This window comes from Wolffia australiana, chromosome 20 (assembly GCF_029677425.1).
Source record: "Wolffia australiana isolate 7733 chromosome 20, ASM2967742v1".
In the NCBI taxonomy this organism is placed as follows: Eukaryota; Viridiplantae; Streptophyta; class Magnoliopsida; order Alismatales; family Araceae; genus Wolffia; species Wolffia australiana.
Genome location: NC_135854.1, coordinates 3,805,786 through 3,824,591, shown reverse-complemented (window position 1 = coordinate 3,824,591; position 18,806 = coordinate 3,805,786). Strand labels below are relative to the sequence as shown.

Sequence of the window (18,806 nt, the reverse complement as noted above, 5' to 3'; positions counted from 1 at the left end):
AGCTAACCACTTTGCTGCAGAGTAGCAGGCAGGGAGAAATGTTTCTAGATATATCCAACTTATGCTGAAATGTTTTATGCTGAAATGTTTGTGTACATCCAACTTCAAATATTTCTAGATATATCTTCATTTTTTTAAGAAATCTAGATATACCCTCATTGAAAATCTAGATATATCTTCATTGTTTACACCAGATTACAATTCACATGAATGTATTTAAAAGTTAATCCCTGAACCATACTTAACCACCCCAAACTATTGAAAAAGCACACTTGCTCTAGGAAGATATTTTGGTTCATGTGCTGAGTATTCATTAATCATGAAACTGAATGATTAAGTGCCTAAGTGAGGATTGAACTCTTATTAGAAGGTGGATTTTCAGACTAAGAAAAATATTCCGGTAACTCTATTTATGTTTGTGGCCCACATTCTATTCACATCAGTATGGCTTATTAGTCTCATGTACATGAGGGCAAATGAATCTTCAGAACTATCTGAGGCTTTACAATATGAAGATAACCAGTTCAAGACCTGGCCAAAAAACATTCTAAGTGTACCCGATATACTGGCTCTAAACAGAGAACATATTAAACTCATTACACTTGTTCTCAATCGATAGGTTTTGTTTCTTTTAAATTTCTTGCTAACATTCAAATTGGTCCTTTTTCCAATTTAGTAAAGAACTGTCATAAGGTGGAATAATTCAAATTTTACCTTTCAAAGCTCTAGTATTTATTACTAGAGGAAAAATTGAATTTTACACAGATCATAGTTATTGACAATACGATTGTTTCTTTTTGCTAAGAATAAGCTTTATTTAAAAATAGTCAATGCAAACAGCCCTTGGTAATTAATAATGTCTCATGATAATCCAACTTTATTAAAAGACTATTGTCTGCTTAGGTTAACATTAAAATGTGTTTTATGCTATTTCCTTTCTTAGCTGTTGTAAATGGGCCACATTTTCAGTATTTGTATTGCCTGGTATTTAAACCAACTCGGACTGAATGGAAGTAAGCTTGTGGGTTAATTTAAGCTTGACGAGCACGAAGGAAGAAGGAGATCATTTTAACAGTCTGCTTATGTTAAGATCAAAACATCAGACAATTAAAATAAATGAGATCAGTTTATCCTCGATATGCTTCCAAATACTGCGCACAATGTCTGGGCATACTTTCAAAATAAATGTAAATTTTTTTACCATTCATAAATCTCAAAGATATAACTCACAGTCCTCACAAATTGTTTAAAGAGGGTAAGAAGACTAGAAGGTGCAACTTCTACAGTCACTTATTTGTGGCATGTCTACTATTATAATGGTCTTTCCAACAATAATTAGTAGCAAGTTTAAAACCATCTGCATTCGATAAAACAATACGCATGCCTTACCATTCGACTAGCTCTAATGAGGAATGTTTAATTCCAGATAGTTAGATGCTCAACGGCATGCTAATCAACTCCAATTTCATGGCTCCTGCACAAAAAATATGGTGAGAAAAGATTGGTTAAAAGAGGGTTAAAAAAACTCAACATATGATAAGAAATTTGGGACAAAATTGTCCACAACAACAAAACAAAATTGTACATTTTGCGGTAAGGAAAATATTTGGCTCATACATAACACACCATGTTTGGGAAAATATTTGGGAGAACATGGTGTGTTATGTGTGAGCCAAATATTTTCCTTATCGCAAAATGTACAATTTTTTTTTGTTGTTGTGAACAATTTTTCTCCCACAAAGCATAAAAATTGAGGATATTAAATATATTAGTAACAAGATATTGAGAAAATAAGATCCAAATGATGCGCACTTTTGGTGGGGATTGGGACCTGTCATCTCTTCTGTTAGACATTGACGAGACTAGGCCTTAGCAACGGCGATGACAAGGGGACAAATCGAGGGATAACTGAAAAATGTATTGAAGCAAGCATCACTTACTCCAATCGGAGTGCGTGGGCAGTGAAGAAGGTTGGAACCAGAAAAGCACAGGGAAGCAGGCTGCCGCCAGGTGGCAGCAAACACCATTTTGAGGGAGTTCTTGGCCCAGAAAAGACGAGAGTTCTACTACTGACTCGATTCTTGACTCTAACTTTGATATGAACCTTGTGCTAGGTTTGGATCGGAAGGGGAAGAGGACGAGGCGATGTAGGAGATTCCCGGGGTAGAGAGGTGAAATGGGAAGGCCGAGCTGAGGGAAAAGAAAGACTATGCAATAAAGAAAGACTATGCAATCGGCAAATGAAGAAAGACCATGCCATCGGCAAATGAAGAAAAGAAAGACTATGTGCGAAGCACGTGCACAATAAAGGAGCACATTACAGTTCAAATAATAAAGCAGCGTGCAAGGCGTTGCTATAAATAAGGCAGCCGAACAAAGTAAGAATTACGTTCATCAATTGAGAAAGTCGGAGTCAAGAAGGCATTTGGCTGGTAGTGGAAGAATCTTCCATACCAGAAGAGTAAGGTTGACAAGGTCTAGCTCCAAGATTTTTGCGCACTCTCTATCTCTCTCGCAAGATTTTACAATTCGACGCCTCGTGACTGATCTAAACTGCTAACTAATCTCTTTTCATATAGTGATTACTCATTGAATGTTTGGGGATCACAACAGAAGATAGAGATGTTCGTTGGTTTTTCATACATACCTTAAAATTTCCTTAACTTGAAACAAAAAAAATATTAATCAAATGGTAGAAGGTTTCTGCGCAGATAGAGTGTCTGGGTTGGGAGGTCAAGTCAGGTCCACCCGACCCTCAGCCAACCCAATCCTGGTAGATCCCACCAATGCCCTGCCTGCTGGTTCGATCAAGTGGTATCATCATACAGATTATAATTATATGATGATTTATAATAGTATAGCCTATCAATTCTAAGTGGGCTAACTGAAAAGTAATCTAACCCAACCCAGCTGAACCAAATGAATAAATGGGTTTTTGGAGCCATACAGGTTGGGTAAACCGACCCGACACATACCTGGTCCCAGACTCTCCCTCTTGATCCAAGGATCAGGTTGGCCAACCAGACCCAACTATTAAATGCAAGACGGTGACATGACCATTGTATCGTTGGGTATATTCGTCATTTTATCCTTAATGGGCATCTTATCATTTTATGTTTGAGTGTTTTTCCTTTAAAATAGTTGGAAGGCAGCCAAGAAGAAATATATATAAGTCTTTGATGTTGCTCTATCTCTCTATAAGGGAAGTCTATCCCTCTACTGCAAAGCCCATTCTGCGACTCCCCTTGTCAACACACACATTCCACCAAGTTCTCCTTCCAGCTTGCCCTAGTGACGATCTGATCACTGGGTTTCTCAACTCTCTCCTGGTTACCGAATAAGAACCCCAATTTCTTAATCAGAATATAGAAGCCTGCTCAAGTGAAGGAGAGACACGAGAAAAGGGCAGTGGGAGGGACACTGCCACCCAGGGAGTCAGGAAAGGGGTAAAAATGTAAATAAAACCTAAATCACCAACATAAGTGGTTTTCCTTATCCTTAAACAGGAGAGGGAACCCTCGGTACAAATTATACATAAACCCTACCTCCAACACATACCTGCAAGCTGAAGAATGGATAGCCCACTCAAAGCGCAGAGGTAAAACAGAGATAAGAAATAATAAAAGAAAGGATAGACTCCGGTAGCCGATGGAGAGTTGTCGATGAAGTAATGATCTGCAAGCAGATCGGCAGAAGATGAAGATGCCAATCTCTGGAAGGCATCACCAGAGAAGAACGGTCAACTGGAAGGAACCCACAGGGGTACCTGAATGTGCCATGGGAACACTGCTTGAGCGTCACAAAGGCACATGAAGAATGCTGCAGGAACATCGATGAAGCTCTGAAAGGGCCAGAGAGCATCGCAAAAGTGCATGACGGCACCATGGGAGCACTGAGAGTGCACCGCAAGGTCACAATGGGGATAGACAGCATCGCGTGGATGCTACGCCGCTGGAAAAACACGGATGGTCCGCAGGGCAATTATGGCTACACCACAGTAGGATGGCATCTGGGCTGCAGAAGGTATGCAACTAGCTGCAGTACTAGCCCGGTTAGTGTGGCGCCAATGAAGCAATTCCGCTGACAAGGTACCAAAGGGGCAGTGTCATGAGAGGTGCCGCTGATTTGGCACTGCTGAAGTGGCAACATAGAACAGTCGCCTGGAGATGATTTGGTATGTGGATCTGATGAGGCACTGAGCCAATGACGTCATGGTTTTCTTGATGTTGGAGATGCATGTATAGTGACTTTGCCTCAAATGGAATAGATGACACAGGCCGATGAGCTGCTGCCTTGAGAGCTTCAAACAGCACTGAAGGAAGTAGAAATATGGTTGTCGCCTTGGAAGGCAAATATTGCAACAGCCATAACCTTTAGACGGTACAATGGCTGAAGATAAGCGGTTTCCTGGCCGCGAGGAAGACGAAAATACCAGCTGATTTAGTCTGAAAGGCGAAACAGTTGCCACCTACACCTTGGAAGGCAAGAAAGTGAAGGCTGGAAATTCATTGAAAGGTTAAAACTGCTGAAGAGTTGCCCCTGTCACCTCTGGAAATTCAAAAATAGTTGCACCAAAAATTGTGAACCACAGGGAGCAAAAGCAGTGCTACGGCTTTCGGCAATCCATCAAGCACCTGGTGGGTGCCCTAGGAAGATGTGCAATCTGCAGCGCTAGGGCAGGTCACAGAGTGAGGAGGTTGGCCAAAACTTGGAGGGACATCAAAAGTAATTCATCAAGAATGTGGCCTGCAGGCAGAGGGGTGCACACAACTCTCCAGGGAGGCAGGGGTAACCTGTTACCCGCTATATCTTGGCAGAAGCCCAGCATTGAAAGCAGTAGCTAGGGGTAACCTGTGATACCATTTAAAATGAGAGAGAACAAAGAACGAGAGAGAGAGAGATGAGAGAACAGGGCGAGGGCAGTTACCCCACCATCCAGGTAATGTAAAACCTAGCTCCCTTACATAAAGGGGTTTCCTGATCCTTGTACAGAAGTGGGAATCCCATGTACAAATTCCAATAGACCCCTATCTCCGAAACGGATGATGCCTATTTGGACTTTATGACGTATATTATGTTAGCTCAAAGAAAAAAAAAGGCATCGTAAATGGAAAGATTAAACATTTCAATCACAATGAAAACAGTTTTGGCACAGTAAGGCTTTACCTTGGACATAAGGCGATGGGATCTTCTGCGAAAGACCAAACTAGAAATAGAATCCTTCAAATTCTTTGCGGAGTTTCTATTACTCACAACTGCGGGACCATCAATCTTGGGATTTTTACAAAGCCTTCTGTGCCGATTCTTCTCACGAAATACTGAGCCATGATCTTTTTTTCTAGTCTTCAACAGAAGCTTAGGTGGCTGCAAACATCTGAAAAACAAAACGCCTTACTGAAATTCACACGGAAAAATATTAACATAATCCAAACTGACAGGAGCATACAGGTTATTTACCCAGATCGCTCTTTGTTTGACTTTTTCCTTGTTTCCTGGACGAATTAAGAAGGATTTTAAGCTTTGATACAAGGATGAAAGACGAATATGAAACACAAAGTAAAATGTGTTTGATTATAATCATTTGCATAAATCCCAAAGGGTGAAAAAAAAAGAAAATGTATGTATCACAGGATTCAGGTCATCAAGGACGCCAAAAAGACAAAACAGGCTAGCACCAAGTTTTCAAATTAAACGAAAACTAGAGGTGAATCGCTAGCAAATCAGAGTATATAAGGTGTTCTCTTAATAACCTACTTCAACCAATTTGAGATGATATGAGGAATTCCTTTCTACCTCCTTTTTATGAGGGTAGCTCAGAACCATGACAATATGAAACTACCGTGTGTAACAAGATGTATTAAATCACCATCACTGGAACATGATTAATTTGTTCGCATTATCTTTGAATTCAACCAACATCAAGGTTGGCGGCCCTGAGGGGTCACCTGTGCCCATGAGGTATTCTAATCCCAGATGCTAGACCATAAGTTTCACAAATAATATTATGTCCCAGGTGTATGATCCATACTTGAGAAGTAAAAACAGATCTAAAATAATACATTCATATCTGTACAGATAAAGTAAAAAGGTCTTCTCTAAAAGATTGCAAAAGAAATAAATTTGTACCAGCTCATTGTTGCCCATTGATGAAGACATTTCAGAAAAATCATTTACATAATTTGAAGTCCGCTGCTCAAGCTGATGATTCATCAATCCTGTACCTTGAAGTTCTGTGTTGGTTGAACATCCTAACTCCTGTTGCAATAGAGGCTGATAAGTAGCTGGTTTACCTGCAATACGATGTGGCATTCAGTGGCTTCATTACCTTGGAACAATGAGGAAATTATGAACGATTAACTTCACCATAATTTACTTGATTGTGCTCGTCAAATCCAGTGACACGGCATCCTTGATCAGCCAAAGAAAAAGGACTCTTGTCAGAAGTACTCGCCGACAGCTGATGCAGAGAACCTTTGACCTTATCTTGCAGGCAAGAACTTATGGCCTCCAGAACCGGATGACCATGGGCATCATAATTCTTGTTTCTCTCTTCATTCAAATCAATATGCGAATTGCATGAGAACCTATGGACAGAATTAGCAAATGATCTGGTATCCAAAGTGTCCACGTTCCTTTGGCATGATTGAGTACCGTGTTCCAGAGAGTTTGGAGCAGCCTCACAAGAAGTTAAAACCACGTCAAAAGGTGACTCAGCAGGTGACTTATTGGAAGTCAAAACTGACGATTTGGGGGTATCATCATCCCCACTTCCATTACTTCCATTGGACCCGTTTCCATGCAGATTTGTCGAAACAATTTTAGCTGGATGTTTTTTCAACGACTTTTTTGCATTACCCAGGCCTCTGATCTCGGGGGTAACTGTCTTAGATGTGCGAATTTCATCCTTCAAACTTCTAATCCAATCAAATGGTTTAGAACCAAGATCAACAAAAAGATTGACGCCGTCTTCAGAGGCCGCAAAGAATTGAAATGAAGGAGTTTCAACACAGGTCACGGCATCAGATGAAATTCTTCCTGCAGAGCACTGCCCACTGTTCTCAATAGGAAAAGGATCAGACGGAGTGCACAAGCCATCACTCGAAGATCTTAGGCTCAAACTGTCACTACTGCTTTTTGTCTCTAGTTCCTTCCTACCATTTTCGAAGTTACATGTTTCGGGACAGTTCAGAATGCTTTCATTCTCATTTGGACATGGAAGCTGTGAGAAAACACAGCCATGTTATTTACAGAACAGAGGATACAAAAACATTTCATCAACTCCATTAAAAACTCAAAAATAATTTATGTCATAACTAAAAAGGAAAGAGAACGCAGATGGTTTCATATATGAGGACAAGTTTGATTCGCAAAAACATGGATATTTAGCCATATTTATGGTTTAAATGATAGAAAAAATGAACCTTGTCTGATGACTGCGCGTTTACTTGACGCTGAGCACACGAGTTTTTTCTTGCCCGCCAATCTTTCTTCCGCTTGGTCCTATTTTCCTTCAGACACGCAATTCTTTTGTAGACACCAGCGATGGACGAATCTTTCCTTGCAACGTACTCCCTTCCAAAACCTTCAAAATGATACAAATATTTTTTTTTAAGACATAAGCTTTTGTAAACTCTAACCTAAAATACAAAGTCATCACAAGAACAATCCCTGTTCAAACCTATAAAAGATTCCCTGGCAGTTTTGGTCCGATATTTAGGCCTTGCTTTCGGAAAAATTTGCAAAGGAGAATCAACCTTCGTTGAGGAATCCAAATTCGTCATCTGTGGAGCAACAATTCATTAATCTTGATGTATTTCACGAGATGTAGTGAATCTATATGTTTCAACAGAAACTGACCACAAAACCACCGATATTGTAATAATGATGGGACGCACAGTCAACTGGGCTTTGTCCTGGAGAAGGACTCCAATGACAAGGCAAATCACTGTCCTTGAAGTTCTTCGCCTGATCAACCGAGATCTTTCTGCGCCATTGGCGGGCAGCTCTTCAAGCTCGTCCCAACTGATTAAACTTAAAAAATCAATCAGTATAATATACATAGAAAAAAGTTGATCAATCAGGAAATCAAATGACTTGAAATCAGCTTCAGAGAGGCCGAATAGTGCTGTAAAGATACTGAATTTGACAATGTTCCTTGTAAGTATTTCATTCAACTAGTTTAGTATCAACTGTAACCACATGATGCCGTCAGATACTCTGCACCCTACTAGGTAGCAAAATCATGGAAAAGTAAATTACATCCAAAAAACTGGACAACGAACTGAAAAAAACAGCAACAAGAGACAAACATACATGGTGTGAATTAAAGATTGTCAGTCTGCACCATTTTAAAGAGAAGATGTTAATGCACGCTTAGAATAAAAAAGCTGAGCTCATTCCCGCATCATGCCATAAACATGAAAGTGATCCCAGAGATTTTTTTTTCAGTTCGTAAACCTTGCCGATGAAAACAGTTTACCAAAAACTAAAACATTCAATTAAACAAAACCACACTCTGAAAATCTCGGAACGGAAATTCCAACCCAAGAGGACCATCAAGCTCACGAGAAGCGTCAAAATAAGGGAAGAAAAAAATGGCGAGAATCTAGAATAACAGTATCGCGCTTAGGGCTGAACAAAAGAGAGATTACCGAAAAACGCCAAAGACAGAAGACAAAAACCGAAGCAGGAATCCAAGCCAGGCCCATCCATCAACAATCAAAACCAAGCGTTCTCAACCGCGAAATTTGGACTGAGAACAGTCCAGAAAAACGTCAAATCCTCACTTTTTCATCGATTTCAACATCAAAAACAGGCGATAAGACCTCACCTGAAAAGCAATCGCAGCGATCGAACCAGAAGGAAGAACTACACTCGCCCGAAACAGGACAACAGAGGTCGATCTCTTCCCTTCCACGGGAAAATCGATCCTTCCTGCAGACTACAATCTCAAGGGAATCGCAGCGATTTTCCCTCTTCTGTTCTTAACCACCATGAGTAAAGCCGAATCCTTCAGTTTTGGCTATTTTTGAAATCCAAGACTTGGCTCTTCTATATAAATGGGCCGGCCCATTAAGAAAATATTGGGCCTGGCACTAATTACCATTACTCGTGCCGTGTGAATGAAGATTACCATGGAAGTGAAGGTCTTCTTTATTAGCAAAAACACGGTGCTGGGTATGACTGACCCAAGTGTCGTTCTCGTGGACCGATCTGGCTGTGTCGTAGAAGCCCCTCAGGTATGTGTGAAGGTTTAGTGTTTGTTAAGAGTTTGTTTGTGTGGAGCGAGTGCGACGGTTGATGGAAGCGAAGGTTATGTGTGTCGGGGGGCAGGGTTATGTGTGGCCCTGGGAAGAAGATTTCCATGGAAGCGAAGGTTTCTTTTATTGGCAAAAACACGGTGCCGAGTACGACTGACCCAAGTGTCGTTCTCTCGTAGACTGATCCAGCTGTGTTGTGGAAGTCGCCCAGGAGGTTTTGTATTTGTGAAGGTTTAGGGTTTGTAAGAGTTTGTTGTCGTGGAGCGGGTGTGAAGGTTGATGGAAGTGAAGGTTATGCATGCCCCTGGGAAGAAGATTTCCATGGAAGCGAAGGTTTCTTTTATTGGCAAAAACACGGTGCTGGTTACGACTGACCCAAGTGTCGTTCTCTCGTAGACTGATCCAGCTGTGTTGTGGAAGTCGCCCAGGAGGTTTTGTATGTGTGAAGGTTTAGTGTTTGTAAGAGTTCGTTGGCATGGAGTGAGAAACTCTCCCAAGAGATGATGAACCCACTCTCCCGTGGAATGAAGGTTGATGTGGACCTGCAATGCATTAAGGAGAAGGTGAAATTGGTAAGTTCAAAGTCAACGTCATTGTCACTGATGATGGACTTATCTAGGAAACCCCAGGAGAGTGAGGAAGAAGCTTATATACCTGGTTAAGTCCTACATGGAGATAGGCACATTAGACTAAATAGAACTAATTTAACCATATAAAATAAGGACCCAGCTACACGGGCAACCGGTTGCCCCAAAGGAATCTTGGGCAACCGGGACACGTGGAAAAAAAGCCACGTGTCTTTCAAGGATCGGGCGTGGAAGCCCAGGAACCCCCAAATACGCTCTCTCTGGAAGTTTTTGGGGGTTCCCGGGCAACCACGTGAAAAAAAACTCGAGCGGGAGAACGCTGGGCTGTGCCGGCGGCTCGAGGAGTTGGCTCTGAGGCTGCGCCAGCTGAACCGGGTTCTGCGCGCGGTTCAGGAGCTCAGCGGTGAAGCCATGGACATCGTAGAAGTGCCCGACCCTCTGCTTAAGCCGTGGCAGCTGCCTTGTGCTTCTCAGCCTGTCGCCGCGTCTTCTCGTCTATTGCCGCGGTTGCCCGCTTGTGTATTATCGCCTTCCACGTCTGTTTGATATTGTTTATGCGCTGGATGATAATGGGTTTCGATGATGGACGAGGAATTCTGGATTTTTTTTATTCTGTTTGGGGGTTCCCAGGGTTCCACGCCCAATCCTTGCAATCCTTCCCGGTTGCTCATAGAAGTTCATAGAAGTTGACAGCTTCGAGAATTCTTGAAGGGAAACTCGAAAATATTACATGGGTAGCCTAGTAGCCGTGTCTCGGCGTTGATGGTCGGGGCGGCGATTGTATGCGCTAACGGGGCTTTCCGGAAGCCGGAGAATTGCCGGAGTATCGCTGGAGGATCGCCGGCAAGCGCACCCATCGGCGCTCGCACCGCAACGCGCCGGTTCTCCTCCTTGAGCGAGCCGGCCTCCTTCACCAGCTCGTCCAAGTGCTGCTGCTTCTTAATCTTGGGCGACCGCCTCGCCGGAGTATCACCGGAGGATCGTCGGGAAGAGAGAGAGAGAGAGAGACAGAGAGAGAGAGAGAGAGTAAAGTTAGAGAGAGAGAGAGGGGATTACGGGTTGCCCAGGAACCCCCAAAAACTTCCAGAGAGAGCGTGTTTGGGGGTTCCCGGGCGTCCACGCCTAATCCTTGCAAGACACGTGGCTTTTTTTTCACGTGTCCCGGTTGCCCAAGATTCCTTTGGGGCAACCGGTTGCCCGTGTAGCAGGGTCCATAAAATAAATGATTCTTTTGTATATATGAAAGTCTACTAGATTCATGTCATTTTTAGGATTTTTTTGGAAATTTAAAGGCAAAAGCTAAATTATAAAAAAAATTAGCTTCCCTAGGGTGTTAAGGATGGTAGTTTTATGCACGCATGCACAAAGCATGCAGTAGTGGGACAGGAGGTGCTCGGCAAATGGCAGAATTTGATCTGACAGTATGTATAAAAATGTTCTAATTTTTTCTGCATTATGATTTGTTTAGCATTGTTTGATGCATTGGAAGTGTATGTAGGTTTGATTTCTTCGTCAATGTTCTTATAATAAATATGAGATAAAAATTTAGATAATTTGAAAAAGTATGCACAAGTCAAGGCACAGTGCAATGTTATTTCTTCTCTAGATCAACATATTTGGATCAATGATCTCTCAATCTCAAACACTTAATGGAACCAACAAAAGTGATTCGCTAAGGTCACCAACAATATATTGAGAAAGAATCTAAAGATGTGATATAAATGATGGATAATCACACCACCGTGCTTTGAAAGAAATATTTATTCATTATTATTCCCATGTGATATTTATAATAAAGTTCATAAATACATGCAATGACCAAGTGAATTATGATGATATTATAATATAGTAATCACAAATATTTCGACAGGTATTCTGAATATTCCTCGAGATGGACGTCAAATTATCATGATAGAATTGCACTATCTAATCCTACTTATAAGACAAGTATGGCGTGGAGACACTAAGGACAAACAATGGGTGCTCTTTAGAGAAAGATTCATTGAAATGATCTATATGAATCCTTGAATAGTATTATACCTAAATGGCAATCAATTTGATTCATGTAACGGTTGTGTAAGTAATACATTAACATGAGACACCAAAGACATCTCATTGTTGGATTGTTCTGACTACAACTTATGAGTCGCTAATCATGGGATTCATATAAGTCTTAGGTAAAACATACTAAAAAGTATATAGAGATGATTGAGTAGTCAAGAAGAGATTGTTTGCCCTTTGTATAAGAGGAGATTATCTCATGGAAAATAATGCAGTTAAATTCCTAGCCAGGGTAGTGAGGATATTGGAGAAGGCTTTTAGTGATCCCCGTTATGCATTAATACTAACTAAATGAAATATAAGGCTTTGAAGATTAACCATACCCTAATTTTTTCGAGAGTCTCATGCAAAAGAAGAATTATAAAATATGTCAATCGACGTGGATAAAGTAAAGGTTCCATGAGAGAGTTCATTTGATACTTTCTATATTTTAGAGCATGAAGTGTAGCTTTGCACCTTAAGGGCTGGAAACTTAGCGTAGTGATTGGGTTAAAAAGATCCCTAACTATTGATTGGGTTAATTATTAAGGTTTTTGATTCATTATTATTGGGTCATTACAGTTATTAACTAGAATAATACTTGGGCCTAGAGGGTCACACGCATAAGATTAAGAGGGAATTTGTGGATTTACTTTCCTGATGGATTTTTTGAGAAAATCTTAAATAAAATTATAAATAGAGTAGGGGCACCCATTTCAGGCACCCAATCTTGTGAGAGAAAGCAGCCCCCTTTCTTCCTTTTATCTTTCATCCTCAACCAAAAGGGAGTTTTGATGATGATGAGGACATAAACAAGGGCTTCAAGAAGAGTTCAAGATCCAAGAAGAAGAAGTTGAAATCAATTTGGATAATAAGTGGATATCCAATAGTCCCCTGATTGTGTGGATACTTCTAGAGGCATGACACATGAACGGCTTCAAAATACTCCCCCACGTAGACAGCCAAGGGTGGAAAAAAATCCCCATAAAGTACCAAAATTTTGATATCTTTTAGAGATCAATTGAGATTGATTTCAGCTTACACTTCTTTGAATTTTTTTTCCAACCCTCCCTTCATGGCTCATAATCCAACAATAAAGACTAGGAAAAAGAATTTTAAATAAAGGACTCCTAATGTCTTTAAGCCCTTGGATCCAGTTCCAGGGAATGAGGAGGTCGTGATCCATGCTTTCTTTAACCCTCTAATGAGAAAACAGCTTCCAAATTTAATTTAATGGATTGAATTCCATAAATCATGCTTCATTTACATGGTATATAAAGAGGATTTTTTTGCCATTTTGTCATCCTTGAATATTCGTCCTCCTATTGTGATTCATATAATGACTTGAACATTTCCATATTGCCAATTTATATCCATATTTTAATTATTTATTTACCTAAGTCTTTCTTTTCAATTTCAATAAAAATCCAAAAAATAGTATGAATAATCCACTTGTTTCAAGATACTGAAGTGTAGTTAGTCTTCATAAACTAAATTAAATAAATTAGGACTCAATGATTGATTTATGTTGAATCCATTTTAAATTTTAAATATAGTATAACATGTATGTATATAAAAAGAATTAATTTAATAAGATGTATTGATTTATAATTATCACTGTTTATTTGATATTACGAACAAGATAGCTTATAAGTGCAAATTTAAGTGTATTTTAGTAGTTGTTCTAGTTGAGATACCCAAAAAGTAATAGGTGTTTCCAGAGCAACAACGAAATTTAATTTTTATCTTTTCTAGGTCTAAACATATTAGGAAAGTATTTAAAGTAAGAAATATATCTTCTGGGATTATGGGATTTTTGGAGTATTTTGAATATGTTATATCAGAATTATTTGAGATGAAATACATTGTAAATTCATTTAAAGTAGGTATGATAATTTATGTGATAGTTTAATAAAAATAATTTAAAATTACCTTGGTAATGGTTGGAAGAGGTCAATTGCATGGTTGTAAATGGAGAGGCCATCGGTTACACCAAAATCACATGCACCCAATAGTTGGCACACAACCTAGTTATGTGGTTGTGGAAAGTGGGGTTGATGCAAACCAACAAGCGGGCACAATATCCAGATAGCTGCAATTTATAGGGTGACCTGGTAATGATTATACACATTTGACATCAATTTCGTGAAGGAAGAGGGATGGTGGTGGAATATGGCAGAATGATTTGAATGGAGAAATATTTCTTTGAGGGAGAAACTGGAGATAAATTTAGGTTCTGGGGAGAAAATTTTGGGTCAATAAGAGAGAGAGAGAGACAGAGAGTATTTGTGTGTGGACAAAAGGAAAGGAAGCCTAGAAAAAGTGATTGGGAATGGATAATTAGATAGGGAAATGGATTGAAAATGGTCGGAAATAGTTTTTGATTTTTCTACGCAAAATATGATAAGGATATAAAAAATTATTTTTGGTGACTTTACAGGTATTGAAGATCGACCAAGAGCTTTCAGTGGTCAAGGATTTATAACTTCCACCCATATCCAGATATTTTTTGTGGTCAAGGAAAACTTTGAGATTTGGAAAAACAACTTTTTATTTCCTCAACCAGGGAGATGACATGCACTCTAAAAAAAATTTTGTCCATTTGGGCAGCATTAGATAGAGAAATTTTCCAAAATGGGGATAAGCGAGAAAGGAAAAATATGAAAATATTAATTAATAGTTTTCGTTCTTTCTTTGCCCATTTTCTCACGGAATTTCAATTTTTCTTTCTCATTGAATGAGTAATTATATGATTTAAATTGTGTGCTCCTCTCTAGGAGGGAAATTAGTAATAAGTGAATGGAGTCAAGATTTGCTCCCCCTCAGATTACTTTCATAAAATTGTGTGGAAGAAAATTTTCTGTTGATAGGCTCATAACTATACCAACATTGCCCAAATCGTTGATATGTGAGATAAGGATCATTATTTCTATGTGCTCTAAGATCATAACAATGATCACTTCTTTGATGACAATAAGAACTCATTGCATTCTAATAAAATAAGCAAAGGATAGAGTGAGTAAATATACCTCTGAGGTCCTCCTATGAAGTTCTTTGAGCTCAAATATATCTGAATGAATAATAATAACACATTCCCTAACTCAATGAAAGACACCTGCTCCCCCCCAATGGCATCAGTTGATTAACCAGAAATTATGGTTAAATATGTCATTTAAGGCTTTTGGTTTATACAAAAATATTTATACTTTCCTCACCAGCATAGAGCAAGTAAAGGTGGAACCCACAAGGAGAAAGTATTGAATAAGCAAATTTTATCTTTAATTTCTATTTTAGGATTTGTATATTTATTTTAAGAATTAAATTAAATTTTAATAAAGCATTATTAAAGGGAAGATTAATTTTAAATACTTATTGGAAGGTCAGAAAAATATGAATCTTATTCAACCTAATTTATTCAGATTTATAGAATAAGTTTTAGAATTTTATAGTAAAAAATTACCATTTAGATGAAGATGTACATGAGTGAAGTAAGGCAAATGAAAGAGATATACTGATTGCAACAGAGATGGCGGTGATACACGCCGACGAGAAATAGAGGGAGGGTGCATGATAATGATTTCATCATCGCTTCAGAGACGGTGATGGAGACGGATATGCACTAACGAGTGGTAGAGTTGAAGGTGGTGTGTGTGAGATTGGAATCCTAGCATACCAATGATGATAACCTTGGAAAAAGGAAAAAGATGTGAGTTAGAAAAATACGAAGATCACACTTACATCACGTGCCCAACGGGCTAAGTGGTGCTTTTTCTTCATGTGTCTTGATCTTAACATCACTCCAACAATCCTTCACTCTTGGAGTACAAGAATGGACCAAAAAAAGATTTCGAATGAGCAAAACACTCTGTTAATCATAATTAGGAAAAAAATCAAAGGCAACTTTTTTATAATGATGAGGGGGTTCTATTCCTATATCCACGATGATTGATAGATAAAGGAGGGAAATGTGTAACTACTCTCAAAATTTGAGCTTGAAACTCCTTTTGGATCATTAGATATCATTATTTCAAATTGGAGGAATTTGAGCCATCCTCAGAATTGTATGGAGGATTGCAAGCCTGGCGAGAAATTCTTGGAGAAGAAAAGTCAATTTATTCACTAAAAATATATAAATAAACTCCACATTATATTTTCTAAATCATAAAATTATTTTCTTTATGAATTTAACTTCAAAAAATCCATAAAATACTAGAAAATCCATAAATATCAGGATATCATATTAAAAATATAATAAAATGCATAGCATATTTAAATAAATATTTTCTGACTTGTAAAAATATTTATTCATAAAAATAATGTCAGAAAATAATGTTAAAATATCATAAAATAAATAAAATTGGTAATTCATCATAAAAGTGAAATAAATCATTCTTAAAACTCTAATAATACGTATTCATGATAACTTCAAGTAGAATATATACATAAAGTGCATGAAATTACTATGAAAATTAGCATGTTTTTGGTGATTATCAAATACCCTCCAACTGCACCTATGAAGCCAAAAATTGAAATTTCTCCTATTTTTTCAACAATCCTAGTGAATTAGATTTAACCCTTTTTCCATGGGGTGTGTCGACTCATACATAATTATCACATTAAATTCCTTTAATCCTACGCATATGATACTAAGGAAGTCTTCCTCAGACTACGTGACTTCTGTGAATTGAAGAAGGGTAAGTTAAAAATGTCCATATCTTGTAGATACTGATATTCATGAAAATGTTGAAACATGATATGTTCATAATTTAAAGGTATAAAATTAACTGAAATATATAAAAATAATATCATATTTATACTTTTACAAATAGTTGAATATTTTGAACATAAAATAATATAGGCATTCAATTGCATTCATGAAAAATCAATTATCAAAATTCCATTGAAGACATGTTTAGAACAAAAAATATTTTATACATGCCAGGGGAGGACGAAGGGGTCCCTTTGATCTCACTCAACTTATGCTGATGATCTTTGATGACCATTGATCCCTAGTATCTTTATTGTTTTACAGTGAACGCAATGAAGATTGTAATAAAAAGTTAAAAACTATCAATGTGAGACACAATAGGACAGTGAACATAATGGGAGATAAATGTGAGACAATAATCTTCTAGAGGTCACTATCCTTCAGCATTATATCAAATCTCTCAATTAAAAAATAGATAAAATCATAACCCAAGTATCCAAACTTATAAAATGGATTCATCACATTTCTTGAATCATGGTCTCACCATGAATTTAGTCAGCCCCACCAGGTTGAGAAAGACCCACAAAAAATCAAAAAAGTTGACTTGAGAGCATCTAATCTGATATTGCTAGTCTAATATAGGAATAACAGGGAGTAATGACAACACCACAGAGAGAGAGAGAGGTAATGAAGGGCACCATATAATAAATGATGAGGGATCACAACACTAGAGAGAAAAAGAGAGAGAGGCAAAATAAAATAGGGATGCCACACATAATGCCTTACAATGACACCCACAGAGGTTTTGATGTAATGATTTTTTTTAGCCCCCTATAGAATATGGGGGTTCATAAAGGAAATATAGGATACCTAAATAAATGCACTTGCCTGCTGATATACCAACCATCTCAACCAAAAAACATAGGGATTTTTCCATAAAGAATGAAAATTAATTGGACAAAAGTTAGCTATAATCATATTGCAACTGTAAATGTCGATCGTTTGTAGAGGCTCCATGAACATCACTTTGAGATTTCTACCTTTTCTAACCACTAATTTTATACAAAGGCCCATCAGACCACGACTTATCTCATTATAGTCCTATGCCATGACTTACATAGATCCAAAATAGAGAATACTCAAAACCAATGTGTAGTATTCTCTCTGTCTTCTCTTTCAAAGGTACACCGCATGGCACCCTTGGAGCCGACAATCACAAAAGATGAGGAGTTTATCCCGATATTAGAAAAAGGGAATTTCTAGATATTTTTGGCTGACACCAAAAAATGAGAAATCAGCAGCACCACTAATGGGGGGGGAGGGGCAAGGTCTGGCTGGCATGGGCATCTAAAATGGGTGCTTCTGCTTATTTATATTCATTTTAGATATTTTGAAAAAGTATATTAGCCAATGTCCATAAATCTTATATGTGACCCTCTAGGTCAGTGTATTAGTCTAGTTCATAAGTTAATGGCCCAATGATATGTATTGGCTAACCTTATTAATTATCTATATTTATATACAGATTAATTAATCAACGATTGATTTAACTCAATCAATAGGTTAACTTTCCAGCATAGATAGTCCATGATACACCTCACATTCTAGATAATATATAGTCTCTAATAAACTATCTCATGGAATCTTACCATCATCAATTTCTGTATGCACATAATTATTTATTTGCAATAGACTCTTGAATGACTACCCCTAATCCATCAGCTCATAATCCTTCATTCTAGTAAATATTGATGTGCAATGATTAGATATATATTAGCTGTGACTTACGAGTCCTTAATCATGGGGTTCAAATAGGTCTTAGCTCATATATAGTAAGAGGTACATGAAAGTGAATGAGTGGTCAAGATGAGATTGTCCACGCTTGGGATGTGAGGAGTTTGACCCAAGGAAGAAGATGCATTAAATCTCTAGCCAAGTTAGTGTGGATATTGAGGACCACTAATACACCAGGATATGAATTAACATGATAGATGTCAATGTATAGTACCATCCAGGGATTCCTACGGATCAATTTAGTGAAATCTTTATCTTTCTTTAGTGGCCACGGGATCAGCCGTACTTATTGCATAAGTAGCACTAGACGGTGTAATTCTTTATTGATAGTTTGATGTCTATTTTGAGTATCCATATGATAGGAATGTGTTTTTTAGTGAGCCAAGAGGCCAATCTTACCTTAAGTCTTAACTTCTC

At 38.2% G+C, this 18,806-nt stretch overlaps 1 protein-coding gene across 3 annotated transcripts; it reads right to left on the bottom strand.

Moving 5' to 3' along the window:
* Positions 1–1,171: 1,171 nt before the first annotated feature.
* Positions 1,172–9,014, bottom strand: LOC144716143 (uncharacterized). 3 transcript variants are annotated; one of them, XM_078591202.1, is made up of 9 exons: positions 8,831–9,014; positions 7,858–8,031; positions 7,679–7,781; positions 7,422–7,582; positions 6,364–7,219; positions 6,127–6,290; positions 5,458–5,492; positions 5,167–5,374; positions 1,172–1,474 (listed from the first exon to the last, which is right to left on the bottom strand). In XM_078591202.1, the coding sequence occupies exons 3-9, from the start codon at positions 7,779–7,781 to the stop codon at positions 1,466–1,468; spliced, it is 1,536 nt and encodes a 511-aa protein (XP_078447328.1). In that variant the 5' UTR covers positions 7,858–8,031; positions 8,831–9,014; the 3' UTR covers positions 1,172–1,465. The 3 variants fall into 3 exon arrangements, with proteins under 3 accessions (XP_078447328.1, XP_078447327.1, XP_078447329.1); XM_078591201.1 differs by having other exon boundaries at positions 7,858–8,022; XM_078591203.1 differs by lacking the exon at positions 1,172–1,474 and having other exon boundaries at positions 5,234–5,374; positions 5,447–5,492; positions 7,858–8,022.
* Positions 9,015–18,806: the final 9,792 nt, after the last annotated feature.

Bases quoted from the DNA above. Each gene is read 5' to 3' on its own strand.
- LOC144716143 (XM_078591202.1), bottom strand. From the start codon at position 7,781: ATGACGAATTTGGATTCCTCAACGAAGGTTGATTCTCCTTTGCAAATT. The intron at 7,220-7,421 runs GTTCATTTTTTC...GTTTTCTCACAG, and splicing joins ACGCGCAGTCATCAGACAAG to CTTCCATGTCCAAATGAGAA. The intron at 5,375-5,457 runs GTAAATAACCTG...TTTGTTTTTCAG, and splicing joins TCAAACAAAGAGCGATCTGG to ATGTTTGCAGCCACCTAAGC.